A 12,754-nucleotide genomic window follows, 5' to 3' on the forward strand; every position below is an offset into this window, starting at 1 on the left:
AAACCCTATTTGGAAGTTTTTCCAAAGAAATTCGAGCACAGCAAAGTGTGAAATATGTTCAAAGGCAATATCTCTTGGTAACGTAAATAAGAGGCGACAAACAACAGCCAACATCAAAAAACATTTGCAGACAGCTCACAAAAATGAGTGGAAAATTTACCTTAAAGAGCAGGATGAATTTTTAGCAGGAGTGAAAAAGCAAAAAAAGACGGATCCAACTTCCAGCACACTCCAAGAAACGCTGCCGAGCTTACTCCAGAGGAAAAGTGGATATTGTTACCCAGACGATCATCCAGTGACCTTGCGAATCGACAAATCCATAATGGATTTAATTATTGTCGATATGCTGCCCTACAATATAGTTGAAGGTAATGCGTTTAATAGGTTAAACATTTGTGATCCAAGCGGCGATAGCAGATATCGCAAAAAGAGCGAAAAGTTTTTCCGGACTACGTTGATGCCAGCAACCTACGATAAGATAAAGCACAAAGTTACTTATCTCATAGCAAATGCGGAATGGATCAGTTTCACAACTGATATCTGGAGCAACTCCACCAAATCATGCTCCTTGCTCAGTTTTACAGCACATTTCATAGAAGGGCCTCGTAGGCTAAAAGTTATTTTGGCAGCTAGCGTTCTGGAAACTGATCATACCGCTCAAAATATTTTTGCTGATTTAAACAAAGTTATAGAAGAATACAACATTCGGTCAAAAATTCATTTGGCGGTAACTGACAATGCTGCAAATATGAGAGCAGCAATGAAGTTGGGTAATATTAAATGGTTTGGGTGTACGGCACATACCCGAAAAATATTCAAGATATATCACACAAATGCCGAAAAATTGTGGGACATTTTAAGAGAAGTGAGCAGGCATGTCGCTACTTAAAAAATGCCAAGAAACACTTGATTTGCCTAATCATTCACTAATACAAGATGTTGTTTGCAGATGGAATAGTACATATTTGATGTTAAGTAGATTATACGAGCAGAAGGCTGCCATTAATTTATATATAGCAGAACGTGGTTCTATAGAAATATTGTCTGTTAGTGAATGGGCGGATATATCTAATGTAATATCAGTATTAAAGCCGTTTTACCAAGCAACTCTTGATCTGTCTTATGAGTCTACGTGTGCANTGAGGAAGGTATCCGAATCCCTATGAAACCAAATATTGGCGGAGCACTTACCATGTAGAAATTACTGCAAGCGTAATTTTTACCGCGAGCAAAATAAACAAAAGGTTGTAAAATTAGGTAATTGAAGGCCCAGTGCAGGTAAACGTAATACTTTCATTGATAATTGACACTAGTCGCACAATTTTTAAGGCAGGTATCGCCAATGTGCAGGTATGTTGAATGCATCTATCGGAGCAGTTTCCTTATAAATGTTAAAAATAATGCTTTTGATGCGCATTTTGGGGTAGGTATCTTAAATGTGCACTTAAGCATAGAGGCAGCAAAGCAAAATATACTGTATATCACAATTAAAAAAACAGCTTGATTCCTATTTTAATGAGCAACGTATTCCTCGGGATAGTAATATTTTTGAATATTGGCATCAGAGTCCATATTTTCTCTTGAAAAAAATAGCTACCAAATATCTGTCAGCTCCGGCGTCAAGCGTTGCGAGTGAACAGCTTTTCAGTGCTGCGGGTCAGCTCTATAACGATAGGCATACCAATTTACTCGGAGAAAACGCCAATAAGCTTCTATTTTTGCATTACAATATTAAATTATTCAACTTTGACTATTAATTTAAAGACGTACATATGTATGTACATGCCTAGCATTTAAGTTCTTATGCATTGAGTGCAAGAGTGTATTTGAGTACAAACCGAAATGAAATTTTATGTTCCTATTTCTTGCTAAGCACTATAAAAAAGGGTTTTATGTAATGTACATAAATGTGATATATGTACATAATAATCTCACCAACATGTGTATGTAATATTGCATAACAAGCCAATTAATTCAATTATTTGTTTCTTTTGTTTTGTTAACTACGTTAAATAAACTGTTTTTATGAATTAATACATTTGTTTGTAATTTTTTACGGAATCGGCATCGGCATCGGCCGATTCTTTCCCCATAAGCCGATTAATTGGCATCGGCATCGGTACCTGAAAAAAAACTGGAATCGGTCGGACTCTACCAACAACCACATGATCAAGTTTAAATAGTACTGGAATAGCTACGCTTGATTGTAGTTGACTTAACGAAATGAAACAGTGGAAAAAGGCAACAAGGATTCAAAAGGCAAACCTAGCACAGTGCGTAGGCAACTGACTGAGTCAGTGGGATCGTCGGTTCGAATCCTACTGAAAGAAGTCTGATGAGGAAAAATGGTGATTTCTGAAATAGCTATCACTTCTAGCATTTTTTCAAATTATTGTTGCCTTTCCACAATAAGCTTTTCATTAAAAACGGCCTCAAGCCCAATAAAAATTGTTGAAAACATTAAATAGATAAAAGAAAAATAGCAAAAAATGGTCAAAATGTCGCCTAACTTAGTCAGCACCAGTCTATTATTATATTAAATAATTTTGACTGAATTATTGTCAAAATTTACGCAAAGGCCAGCTTAAGATTTTTATTGATTTGGCGAAAATTACGGAACGAGAAAGTACATTGGTAGAAGATATGGCGGAAAAATTTAATTTATCATTCGGATTTCAACGAAAATTTTTAATATAAAACTTCAAATGCAAACAAAAAAACTAACTGCGGTTCTATAACATGACTGGTTTGTCAAATATATTGTTATCTATTGATGGCCGTAGTCGCTTGGCCTCCGTTATTGCCAAATACCTGCTGCAAGATGGTAAAGTAGCTGTTGTGCGTTTTGAAGAGTTGAATTTCTCCAGGCACTTCTACAAGAACAAAATCAACTACTTGGCTTACTTGTGTAAACATATGGCAACTCTTGACATGCGTTCATCATTTGCCGAGCGTTCAACATTTTTGGATCAGTCAACGTTTGGTACGACAACGAGCACGAAGCTAACGCGACGATTCGGCGACTCAACATTAAATCATAATTTCAATTACTTGACTTTCTAAATTTTTTTTTTATATAAATCATCATATTAAATATTAATTTCAACAGAATAGAGTTCGTGTGAATTTATTTAGCCAGGCTTCCTGACAGTTTCAGAAGCGGGGTCATTAATAATTGTGTAAATGGTGATAATCGGTTCGGTTTTCATAAGAACGTACGAATGAACGCAAACGAGTAATGTGAAAACGGACATTTATGAACAAATACGGAAAAAAGAAAACGCATATTTCGAAGTGACGACTAACATTACAAACGTAAAAAAAGTAAATAACGCGAGTGCTTCAACAATGGTTGATAATAAGATAAAGATTGTGAGTCTGAAGGTGGAGCAATTAAAGTCTATTCTACGCCAAAATAATTTGCCAACAACAGGCTCAAAAGCAGAGCTCATTCAAAGGCTAAGTGAATTCATAGGTACAGACGAAATTGTTGAAATAGAAGAACCGCCGAATGAGAGCGGAACAATTCAAGATCAATTAGACCAACTACGAGCGATGATGAACACAATGATGAGTGCTATTGCTGTAGCGCAGGTGCCTGTTGCACAGCCGCAGCGAACAGACATACAAACTCCGATGCAACAAACACCGATGACAACACAACAAATATCAGCTAATGACAATGAACGTATGTAGGAACGAGAGCGAACACGAACAGCTTCAATGTGCGAGTTAAATTTAACGCTTAATATTAAAAAATGCGAATTCCTCAAAACTAAAATTGAATTTTTGGGATATTGTCTTGGTTCTGGTGGTATTCAACCAGGGTTACGACAAACGATTGTAGTTGAGCAATTTAAAACGCCAACTAACGTTCATGAAGTCCGCCAATTTTTAGGACTTAGCGGTTATTTCCGACGGTTTGTTCCGGGTTATGCTATTTTATCTGAACCGTTAAGAAAACTTTTACGAAAAGGCAGCGAATTTCATTGGGCAAATGAACAAGAGATAGCTTTTAATCGTCTTAAAGGCATACTCACATCTCAACCTGTAATGGTATCGTACAACGCGAGCGCAGAGCATGAAATTCATACTGATGCCAGTACAATTGGATTAGCAGCCGTGCTTGGAAACGCGTACTCTACTATAGCCGATCAACTAGCGACGATGAAAGAACGTACCATGGCTATGAATTGGAGACGTTAGCGATTGAGGAAGCTCTTGAACGTATGCGATATTATGTTTATGGTAAGCGAGTAAAGGTAGTCACAGATTGCAACGCGATTAGCACTGTGATGCAAAAACGCGAACTTATACCACGAATAGCCAGATGGTGGCTGAAAGTCCAAGACTATGACATCGTTATTGAACATCGTGCCGGAAGACGAATGGAGCACGTAGATGCGCTAAGCCGAGCTCCAGTTGAGTGCGGCTCTGAAGTTGAGACAGCCTCATTACGCATATTCAAAACGAATATTACAAATGACGATTGGCTTTTTGCGATGCAGTTAAGCGACGAACGTATCAAAAATATCATCGAAAAGGTAAACGTGGACGACTCTTCAGTGAAGGAGTACAACGTCAAGAAAGACAGGTTGTATCGTATCGTCCACAAAAAGAAACTTTGGGTTGTTCCTAAAGCACTTCGATGGCGCGTGGTTTATGACAGTCATGATAAGGCCGGACATCTAGGTGTTGATAAGACGATCGACCGTATCCAGAACTTCCTTTGGTTCCCACGAATGCGAAATTTTGTAAAGGCATACATCAATCTTGCATCGATTGTGCCTGCAATAAAATCCCGACAGGAAAGAAAGAAGGAGTATACAACTACGACGACATGGAGCCCATTCCATTAAAAACGATCCATTTAGATCATCTTGGACCTTTTCCGAAAAGTTCCCGTAGGAACGAGCACATATTGGTCTTGGTTGATTCGTTCACCAAATTTACGATAATTTGCGCTGTCAATAGTACTGCGACTAAACACGTGCTAGCAGTCCTTGATGAAGTAATCAGCTACATTGGAGTCCCTCAACGCTTCGTAACGGATCGTGGAACATCGTTCACATCCAAAGAATTTGCTAGATACTGTAAAGACTACGACATTAAGCATATTCAAAACGCTGTCACGCCGAACGAACTAACAGATCTTTGTTAAGCATGCTCCGAACGACGACGCAATCAGATAAGAAATGGGACGACAAACTACGTGATATCCAATGGGTTATCAACACAACGCGCAACCAAACGACAGGTCAAACCCCATATGAGTTGGTGTATTCATTCAAGCCGCGCGATATACTTAAAAACAAACTAACAACGATTCTACACGACTGTAACTCACAAGACGTTGATATCAGTGATCTACGACACACCGCCGCGGATCGAGTTACGCAACAACGAGAGAAGGCCAAAATACGTTTCGACCAAAAACATACTACGCCAACGCAATACAAAGTCGGTGACTTGGTCTTAGTCGAGAACGAACCAGCCAGCACGGGCGAATCACGAAAGTTGGAGCCACGTTACAAAGGCCCCTTCGTTATTAGCAAAGCCCTTGGTCGAGATCGATACGTCATAACTGATCTTCCAGACTTCACGCAAACAACGTCATTACACGTCTATATACGCTTCAGATAAGCTTCGACCGTGGTGCAATCTGCCAGCTCTCGACGAACAAATTAACTAGGGTGGCGTAAGTACCGATGACGAAGACAATTAATAGCGAAGACGCTTGTATAGACAGGAGTGGCCGACTGTAAACATATGGCAACTCTTGACATGCGTTCATCATTTGCCGAGCGTTCAACATTATTAAATCATAATTTCAATTACGTGACTTTCTAATTTTTTTTTTATATAAATAATAATATTAGATATTAATTTCAACAGAATAGAGTTCGTGGGAATTTATTTAGCCAGGCTTCCTGACACTTGCATAAACGCTGTAATGTTAATCCTTCTCGTGGTCCATATCTCTTCCGCACTTCATCACGCATCTTCTCCAAAGCTGAACGAGGTATGATTCCACACAAAACCATGCGTGGTCAGGCTGCTCTTGCCCGCCTTCGTGTTTTCGATGCCATCCCCATCCCCTGTTCCTATTGCCATCCCCAACCTCAGATTGCGTTCTGACCGTAAATACTGCCAGGTTGGACGTCTTTCACACGAAGTCGTCTGGCTTGATTTAGCATTAATTGCATAGAGTTAGCAAGTTAATCTTCGAAGATTGCTGAGGTATTTATTTATATTTTTAGCTCTGAAGTAATGCCTAACCTACTGCTGTGCAAGAAAACTTATCAGTCTAATAAGGGTTTCCCACGGCATCCCAATTACGTAGTTCGCTCTCTCATTCGTAATTCGTACTCCAATTATCCTTCGAATTACGTAATTCGCTATACAAAATTTTGAGAGCGAAATACCTCATTTGTTCGTAGTTCAGATCCCATTACCATGCGAATTACGAACAAATCAGTGCCGTCTCTGATTTTTATCGGAAATTTATCGAAACTAGCTCACAAATCAAAACTTGCATTTTTTCTGAGTACGGAAAGTTCAGTTTATAAATGTGTATATCCCAAATTCATTATGGAAACTTATAAATTTTTAGGAAGAACTTAAATTTTGCAGCGAAAAAAACAAAAACAAAACACAGATACAGAGAACTGTCAAATCGAATTAAGAATGTGCCCGTGGGAATGGGGTAATTCGCGGTCGTAATTGAGGGAGCGAACAAAGTAATTCAGGATGTCGTGGGAAAATGGTATAATCGGTAAACTTTGAGTTATACAGATAACCTTCTGTTCTGCCAATGGGCCTAAGGCACAATTTCAGATGGCCTATTTAAGTAGAGATTGTTGATTAACTTTAAAAATTCATTTTCAGATGATACATTTAATCTGCACTTAAATGGCCAATATTGGCTATTTAAATATGAGATATGGAACCCTGTATTTGTACGAAACAACCAAGATTAAAAGATAGGTTGCTTTATCAATCTTGCAAAGAACAATCCGCTGTTCAGTGCAAAATGTAAACAAACAAATGCAACAACAATTTCAAAGAGCAAGCAACAGTGTTGCTACTTGTTTGGCATATTTAAATGAAGTTGATCTGAAACCCAATGACGTTAAACGGCATTCATAAACAACACAGATTTGAAGAAAAATTTTCATTGAAAAGGTTAGCGATGTAATTAATGTGTTCATAATATCTCTGGCAAATAGTATACATTAGGGCGGGTCGAAAATCTAATTTTTCTCAAATCCCTTGGTAATAGTGAAAGTATATTGTATCATGAAGTCAACAACCAGCCTGCAAAATATTAGTATTTTATTTTAATTGTGAGAGCACTCGCATCGACCGCCAAGCACACTAGTCGAATAAGACCAATTTTTGTTAAAAATTCTGGGTTCAGAAAAAAGGTTTGGGGCATATTATTAGATAATGAGTCCGTTAACGTAAAAGATAAAGTCAAATATCATTTCTTGCAGCCCTTTAGCTTGTCGTTAATCTCAAAGTTATCTCTTTTCAATAAAATTTTAATTGTTCTCTTGATAATTGCACTGGCCTATAGTCAAAAGATGTAAAGAACAGCATTAATATTGCTGGCGTGCATTTAGGTCGCTGGTTCCAAATATTCTAATTTTTTTTTAATATTAGCTAGTTTGCGAATTTTTGCAAATTTAGGAGCAATTTCGGTAGCTCTAATAGAAAAGCCATTATTTTCCATCATCGTGGAAAAAATTTTGTTTATGAAAGTGAGTATGGAAGCACTGAACAGGCACAACTTCTAGAAACACTAATTAGTTTACTTATGTTTATGCATACAATATAATAATTGCAAATATAGGAAAATGACAAAAAAATTTGTTCAACATTTTTTTATTTTAAAATAATTTGTTTATAATCTGAATGATTTTCATCATATTATTATCATAAATCAGTAATAGCAAGTCTCGCCTTCAATTTGGTAATTATTACGTGCCGATCGAGTAACATTTACCAAAGTTATATCGAAAAACTTAAGTGGATCTCCAGTTTTTTTCTAAAAAAAAATTCTCTTCAATTTTATAAATAACCTTTAAATGAAAGAACCGGCTTACAGAAAAGTATGCCAGGAAGTGACTTTTTTCGTTCAAGCTGAATGCAAAGCAATATCGTCCAATTGCAGAGTCCTCAAAAGGATTTTCCAGGATATGTTAAAGACTATTGCATTTACCTACCTACAGTTACTTTTTCACATAATGGAATTAACTAAAATATTTATGTAAACACTTGTTGCACGTCCCCTACTTTCATATAACGGCAAATTTAGAAACCACGAAAAATGGACTTCAAATGGGCGTTTCTCACCCTAATTGTATAATGTTAATGTATGTAAATACTTATATTTATGCTTGCAACTTCTATTAACTTATCAAACGATTTTTAATCTTTGACAATACATGTTTGACTTCATTCACCACGATCTTGAAAACTGACCAAATCGGCGTGACCAAGTCCATGGTAATTTTAATATTATATAAACATCCGAAAGCATTATAACCTTTGAAATAAATCTCGTCTCACTTTTTTGTATTTTTCACTTGGTTGCTGAAGTAATGAAGAATTGAAAATTCATAAGGGAAAATTATAGTTTTCTTATTTTTTATTTTAATACCTTGACAATTTGTAGACTTATTGAAAAATGATAAATGCATGTGAGGTACTAAATTTAATAACCCTTAATTTGATATATCTTCCTGTTTATAACTATTAACGCATTCCATATATATTACAAGCCAAAGTTTCATTTTCAAAATTCATACACTTTGATTCAATTACGCGGGCTAAAGATAAGCTTTAAATTAATCTTTCTTGGCCAATAACAATTGGCTTAGAACTAAGACATCATAATATTACTATTACAATACGGTCAAATGCCTTTTATTTTCCCCCATACAAAATCGACCCAGCCTAGTATACATGTATACATCCGTCTAGACCAAAACCTATATTGGAATAAAAAACGTAAGCGGTGTGTTGAGTTCTTTAACGTTATCATTTTTATTCACTGGGATAATTGTAACGTCCCAACGGGAACGTCCGAACATTTTTTACCTGTGTTTTGACCACCACTACACGTCTGTAGAAAGTTAAATTTGGCTTTGTTTCTTTTCTTTTCTAGCAGATAATTATCAGGATGAAGAAGAATGGGAAAGTTGAGAGACCCAGCCAGCAAAGAAGCGTAAATTTTGCCGACAGTGCAGTTTAGTTCAATTTTCCGTATCCGAAAACGCATACAAAAAACTCGTACCAGTTATCATCAATTTTCGTATCCGGAAAACGTTCGAAAAAGATGATGTCATTTGAAAGCAATAATTGCATTTTATTTGCTCAAGCTAAACATATGAAAGCATGCATGCGTAGTCGGCAGTGGCGGAGCATGCAGAGTGTGCCGCTATTTGTTAGCTTCCAGAAAGTGCCGGGTTCGAATTCCGTCAGGCGCTTCCTAATTTTATTTTATTTCTTTTGAACCATGAAAAAGTTTCTGTGAAGTGCAGAAGGAAAGCGTATTGAACGGAAAATTCAATCAGACAAATTTCAGAAAAAACAGCCGAAAACGTATCCTTTTTACCACCATTTTCGGTACTTTTCTGTACATACGTTTCTGCCGCACACTAGTGGGAAAACGGATCATTAAAGTATCCGGTAATGGAATCGGTAAACGGACAAAAATCTGGTTTTCATCGACTTTTTTTCCGTTTTCGGATTTTTTGCTGGCTGGGGATTTACGTTCACAGTGAGGGGGAAAAATAAATAGCAAAGAAACAGAAAACTAGCAGAAACTAACAAGTAAACAGCTGATCGATGTATTCTACTATTGAAAATATTTGGCGCGAATTTTTGTTTATTAATTTGGAAAGCTGCTAGTTTCTGCTAGTTTTTTGGGTCAAGAAACGCTTTACAGCTGAACTTTTGGATAAATATCTGTTATGAAACAAAGCTAATAACTTAGTGGTTAAGCCTTTTCATTTGTCTATCAACGACCCATGTATCACGTTTTGATCACTTCGATAGATGAGCAGAAATCTGTCTGTATCTAATATGAGGTTGTTTTTAGGAGCGTCCGAACGGCAACTTTAAGGGGAAATATTTTTACTTGTGTTGGAAGAATGGCTAAAAAAATGTTCTGATCCAAAGCCTATTATTGTTTTTATTATGAAAAAAGTGCCTCCGCATGGAACGTCCGTAACGCAAAAAAATGCCCAATTGAACTTCTTTCTAAATATATAAATTTTTGTATTACTAAAAAATGTTAAATCCATAGTAGTTACGGATTGAGCACTAATTTTTTCAACTTCTGGTTTCAGATACATGAAGAGGTGACCTACTTTTCCAAACAAGTTCCACTACAAAAAAACGAGCTAAAATCCCTTAACTCCCAAATAAAACATCGGATGGGGCAATCACAACAGATGGAGGATGCTATAAAAGACCTAAAATTAAAAATAGACGAACTTAAAGGGCAAATACGAATTTTAAGAAGGCTAATTGTGCCCGAAGAGCAGGGACAAGAATTGCAAACGTAATTTGGGAATTCTTTACCTAAACTTTGAATTGCGTTATTACCGTTTTATTTGGAAACCTATTTATTTGTTCGTTGCTACATCGTTTTTGTATTAAGCTCATAAATTTACCCTTGATAACCTTTTATTTGCAATAACATCATCTTCATGCTAATTTTACCTATCTATCACTTAGGCAGCTAACTAAACTACATGAGTATATTTCCGAAAGCGAACAACAAACTCGAAACGCTGAAAGCAATTTGAAGACGCATATTGTGGACAATAATAAATTACTGGAGCTTTTAAAATCTGTTGAATTCGCCGCAGAAGTACTATCATCAGATTTTGTAGAGAGTTTCAAGGAAACTACTAAGAAACTTATAAGAACTGAAACCAAGGCTGCAAATTATGAAAAAGAAAAGTATAAAAAATCGCAAAAGGTTATTCGACAACAAAAAGCTGTTGAAACCTTGAAGGAGAAGATTAAACTCGAACACGCTCAATATAATGAGGAAAAACGAGACCGACATAAAAAAATAATGTATAAGACCAAGTATGTACATACATATTCAATACATTTATTGTTTTAACAAATTAGCATGTTTTATCTCTCAGAGAAATAGAGGTTTTAGGAAAGCAAGCTGATACCCTAAAAGTCGAGATACTTGCCGCAGGAAGTGCTATAAATGATCAGCAAGAAATCCATTCCTACATTCAAAAACAAATCGCAACATTGATGGATCCGTACAAGTGATATATACATATGGATGTTTCCACCAAAATGTAAGCCGAAAATGCAAGTAAATGAGTTCAAACGGCTTTATAACTTTAAATAACTTTTTATAACTCTAAATTTCAGAAGGCAAAACGGTGGAGAGAACTAAAAAAATAAAAAAATAAAGTTAATTGTATATGTATTATTAGTAAAAATATTGTATGAGGGAGAATATGACACGCCCGTTATCACAATTTACTTCAAAATAAAACCAACAACGAATTCCTTTTGATTAAATATTAGTTGTAATGGTCCATAATATGACTTTATTTAAAGAATGTCTAAGATAGGAAAACCTCACACGATTCGCCGAATTGTGCTTATTTTTACATGTACTCCGAAACCATTTCGGTTTTTGTCACGTCCATTATGACCTCCTTTTCATCAATTTTCCCGACACCAGTGTTCCAATCGCACACTTTTTTTTAAGTCGTACGAATGTCACGTCCCACCCCAGCAAACATTTGGAGTCATAAATGAGTCAATCGGGCCTATCGCGAATTTCACATGAACAATTATTCCCAAAAATTATCGAGCAAAACAAAAACAAATTTTTCCCAATTTGTTTTTGTTTTGCATGTTAAATTATGGGAACAATTTATTCACATGGAATTGGCGATAGGGCTGTTTAAGTAGTCCTATTTCGGAGCACTTATGCTATGAGCACTTACGCATGAGTCCGATATGAGGGTGTTTCCCTTCCTCCGGAGGTCGACTTATATGCGCTTAAATTCATACATCAAATGAGCCTCAATATGAGTCATATTGGACTCTTATTGGCCTCATGTACGGCTCATTTCATATATGAATCATTTCAGCCTCTTTTTGAGGCTCTTATCGGCCTCATAAATTACGACACACGGACTCTTATTTTAGGTTGTTCTTTGAATCTTATTGAACGCATTATATTTGCAAAGGCATTCAGCTAAAATTTCTCTCTAATAACATACATACATGCTTACGTGCATATACACATTCCAACATGCAGGGACGGTTTCGGTTAAGGCCACGAGTTATCTGAGTGTTTATGGCGTTAAGTGCTGTTGTTGTACTGTGCACTTTACGGAAACCATGCTGATGCTTCGCTGGGGTCAAGTGGTTTGTGAAGTACGGGAGTAGCAAGGCCTCGAGTGTCTTCGCTACCGGGGAAAGGAGTGTTATCGGACGATAAGAATCTCCTTTGTTCGCAGGTTTCCCCGGTTTGAGCAGTGGGACCACTCTCCCCACCTTCCAGATGTCTGGGATGATGAGAGTGGCCATTGACAAATTGAGGACCTCCGTTAGGTACGCTACCCCCGCAGGACCCAAATTTTTCAGCATCAGCATGCATATTCCGTCGGGACCCATGGCTTTGGAGGCTTTCGCCTTCCCGATGGCCACCTGAACTTCACCGCAAGTGAAAGCAAGGGGGGCACAGTTTGTT

General features: G+C 36.9%; 1 protein-coding gene across 3 annotated transcripts in view; it reads left to right on the forward strand.

The window, feature by feature from the left end:
- Positions 1-11,570, forward strand: part of LOC108363722 (uncharacterized) — a 70,237-nt gene extending 58,667 nt beyond the window's left edge. The window contains exons 3-6 of one of the 3 annotated variants that reach the window (XM_017617173.1): positions 10,359-10,573; positions 10,750-11,109; positions 11,172-11,339; positions 11,416-11,570. In XM_017617173.1, the coding sequence (XP_017472662.1) occupies positions 10,359-10,573; positions 10,750-11,109; positions 11,172-11,310 (714 nt within the window). In that variant the 3' untranslated portion in view covers positions 11,311-11,339; positions 11,416-11,570. Of the gene's footprint in view, positions 1-10,358; positions 10,574-10,749; positions 11,110-11,171; positions 11,357-11,415 lie in introns of all 3 variants that reach the window. The other 2 variants (XM_017617171.1, XM_017617172.1) reach the window with 2 other exon arrangements.
- The last annotated feature ends 1,184 nt before the right edge of the window (positions 11,571-12,754 follow it).

Source organism: Rhagoletis zephyria, unplaced genomic scaffold (genome assembly GCF_001687245.7).
Source record: "Rhagoletis zephyria isolate East Lansing unplaced genomic scaffold, Rhagoletis_zephyria_1.1 Rzeph_scaffold_01350, whole genome shotgun sequence".
Classification (NCBI taxonomy): domain Eukaryota; kingdom Metazoa; phylum Arthropoda; class Insecta; order Diptera; family Tephritidae; genus Rhagoletis; species Rhagoletis zephyria.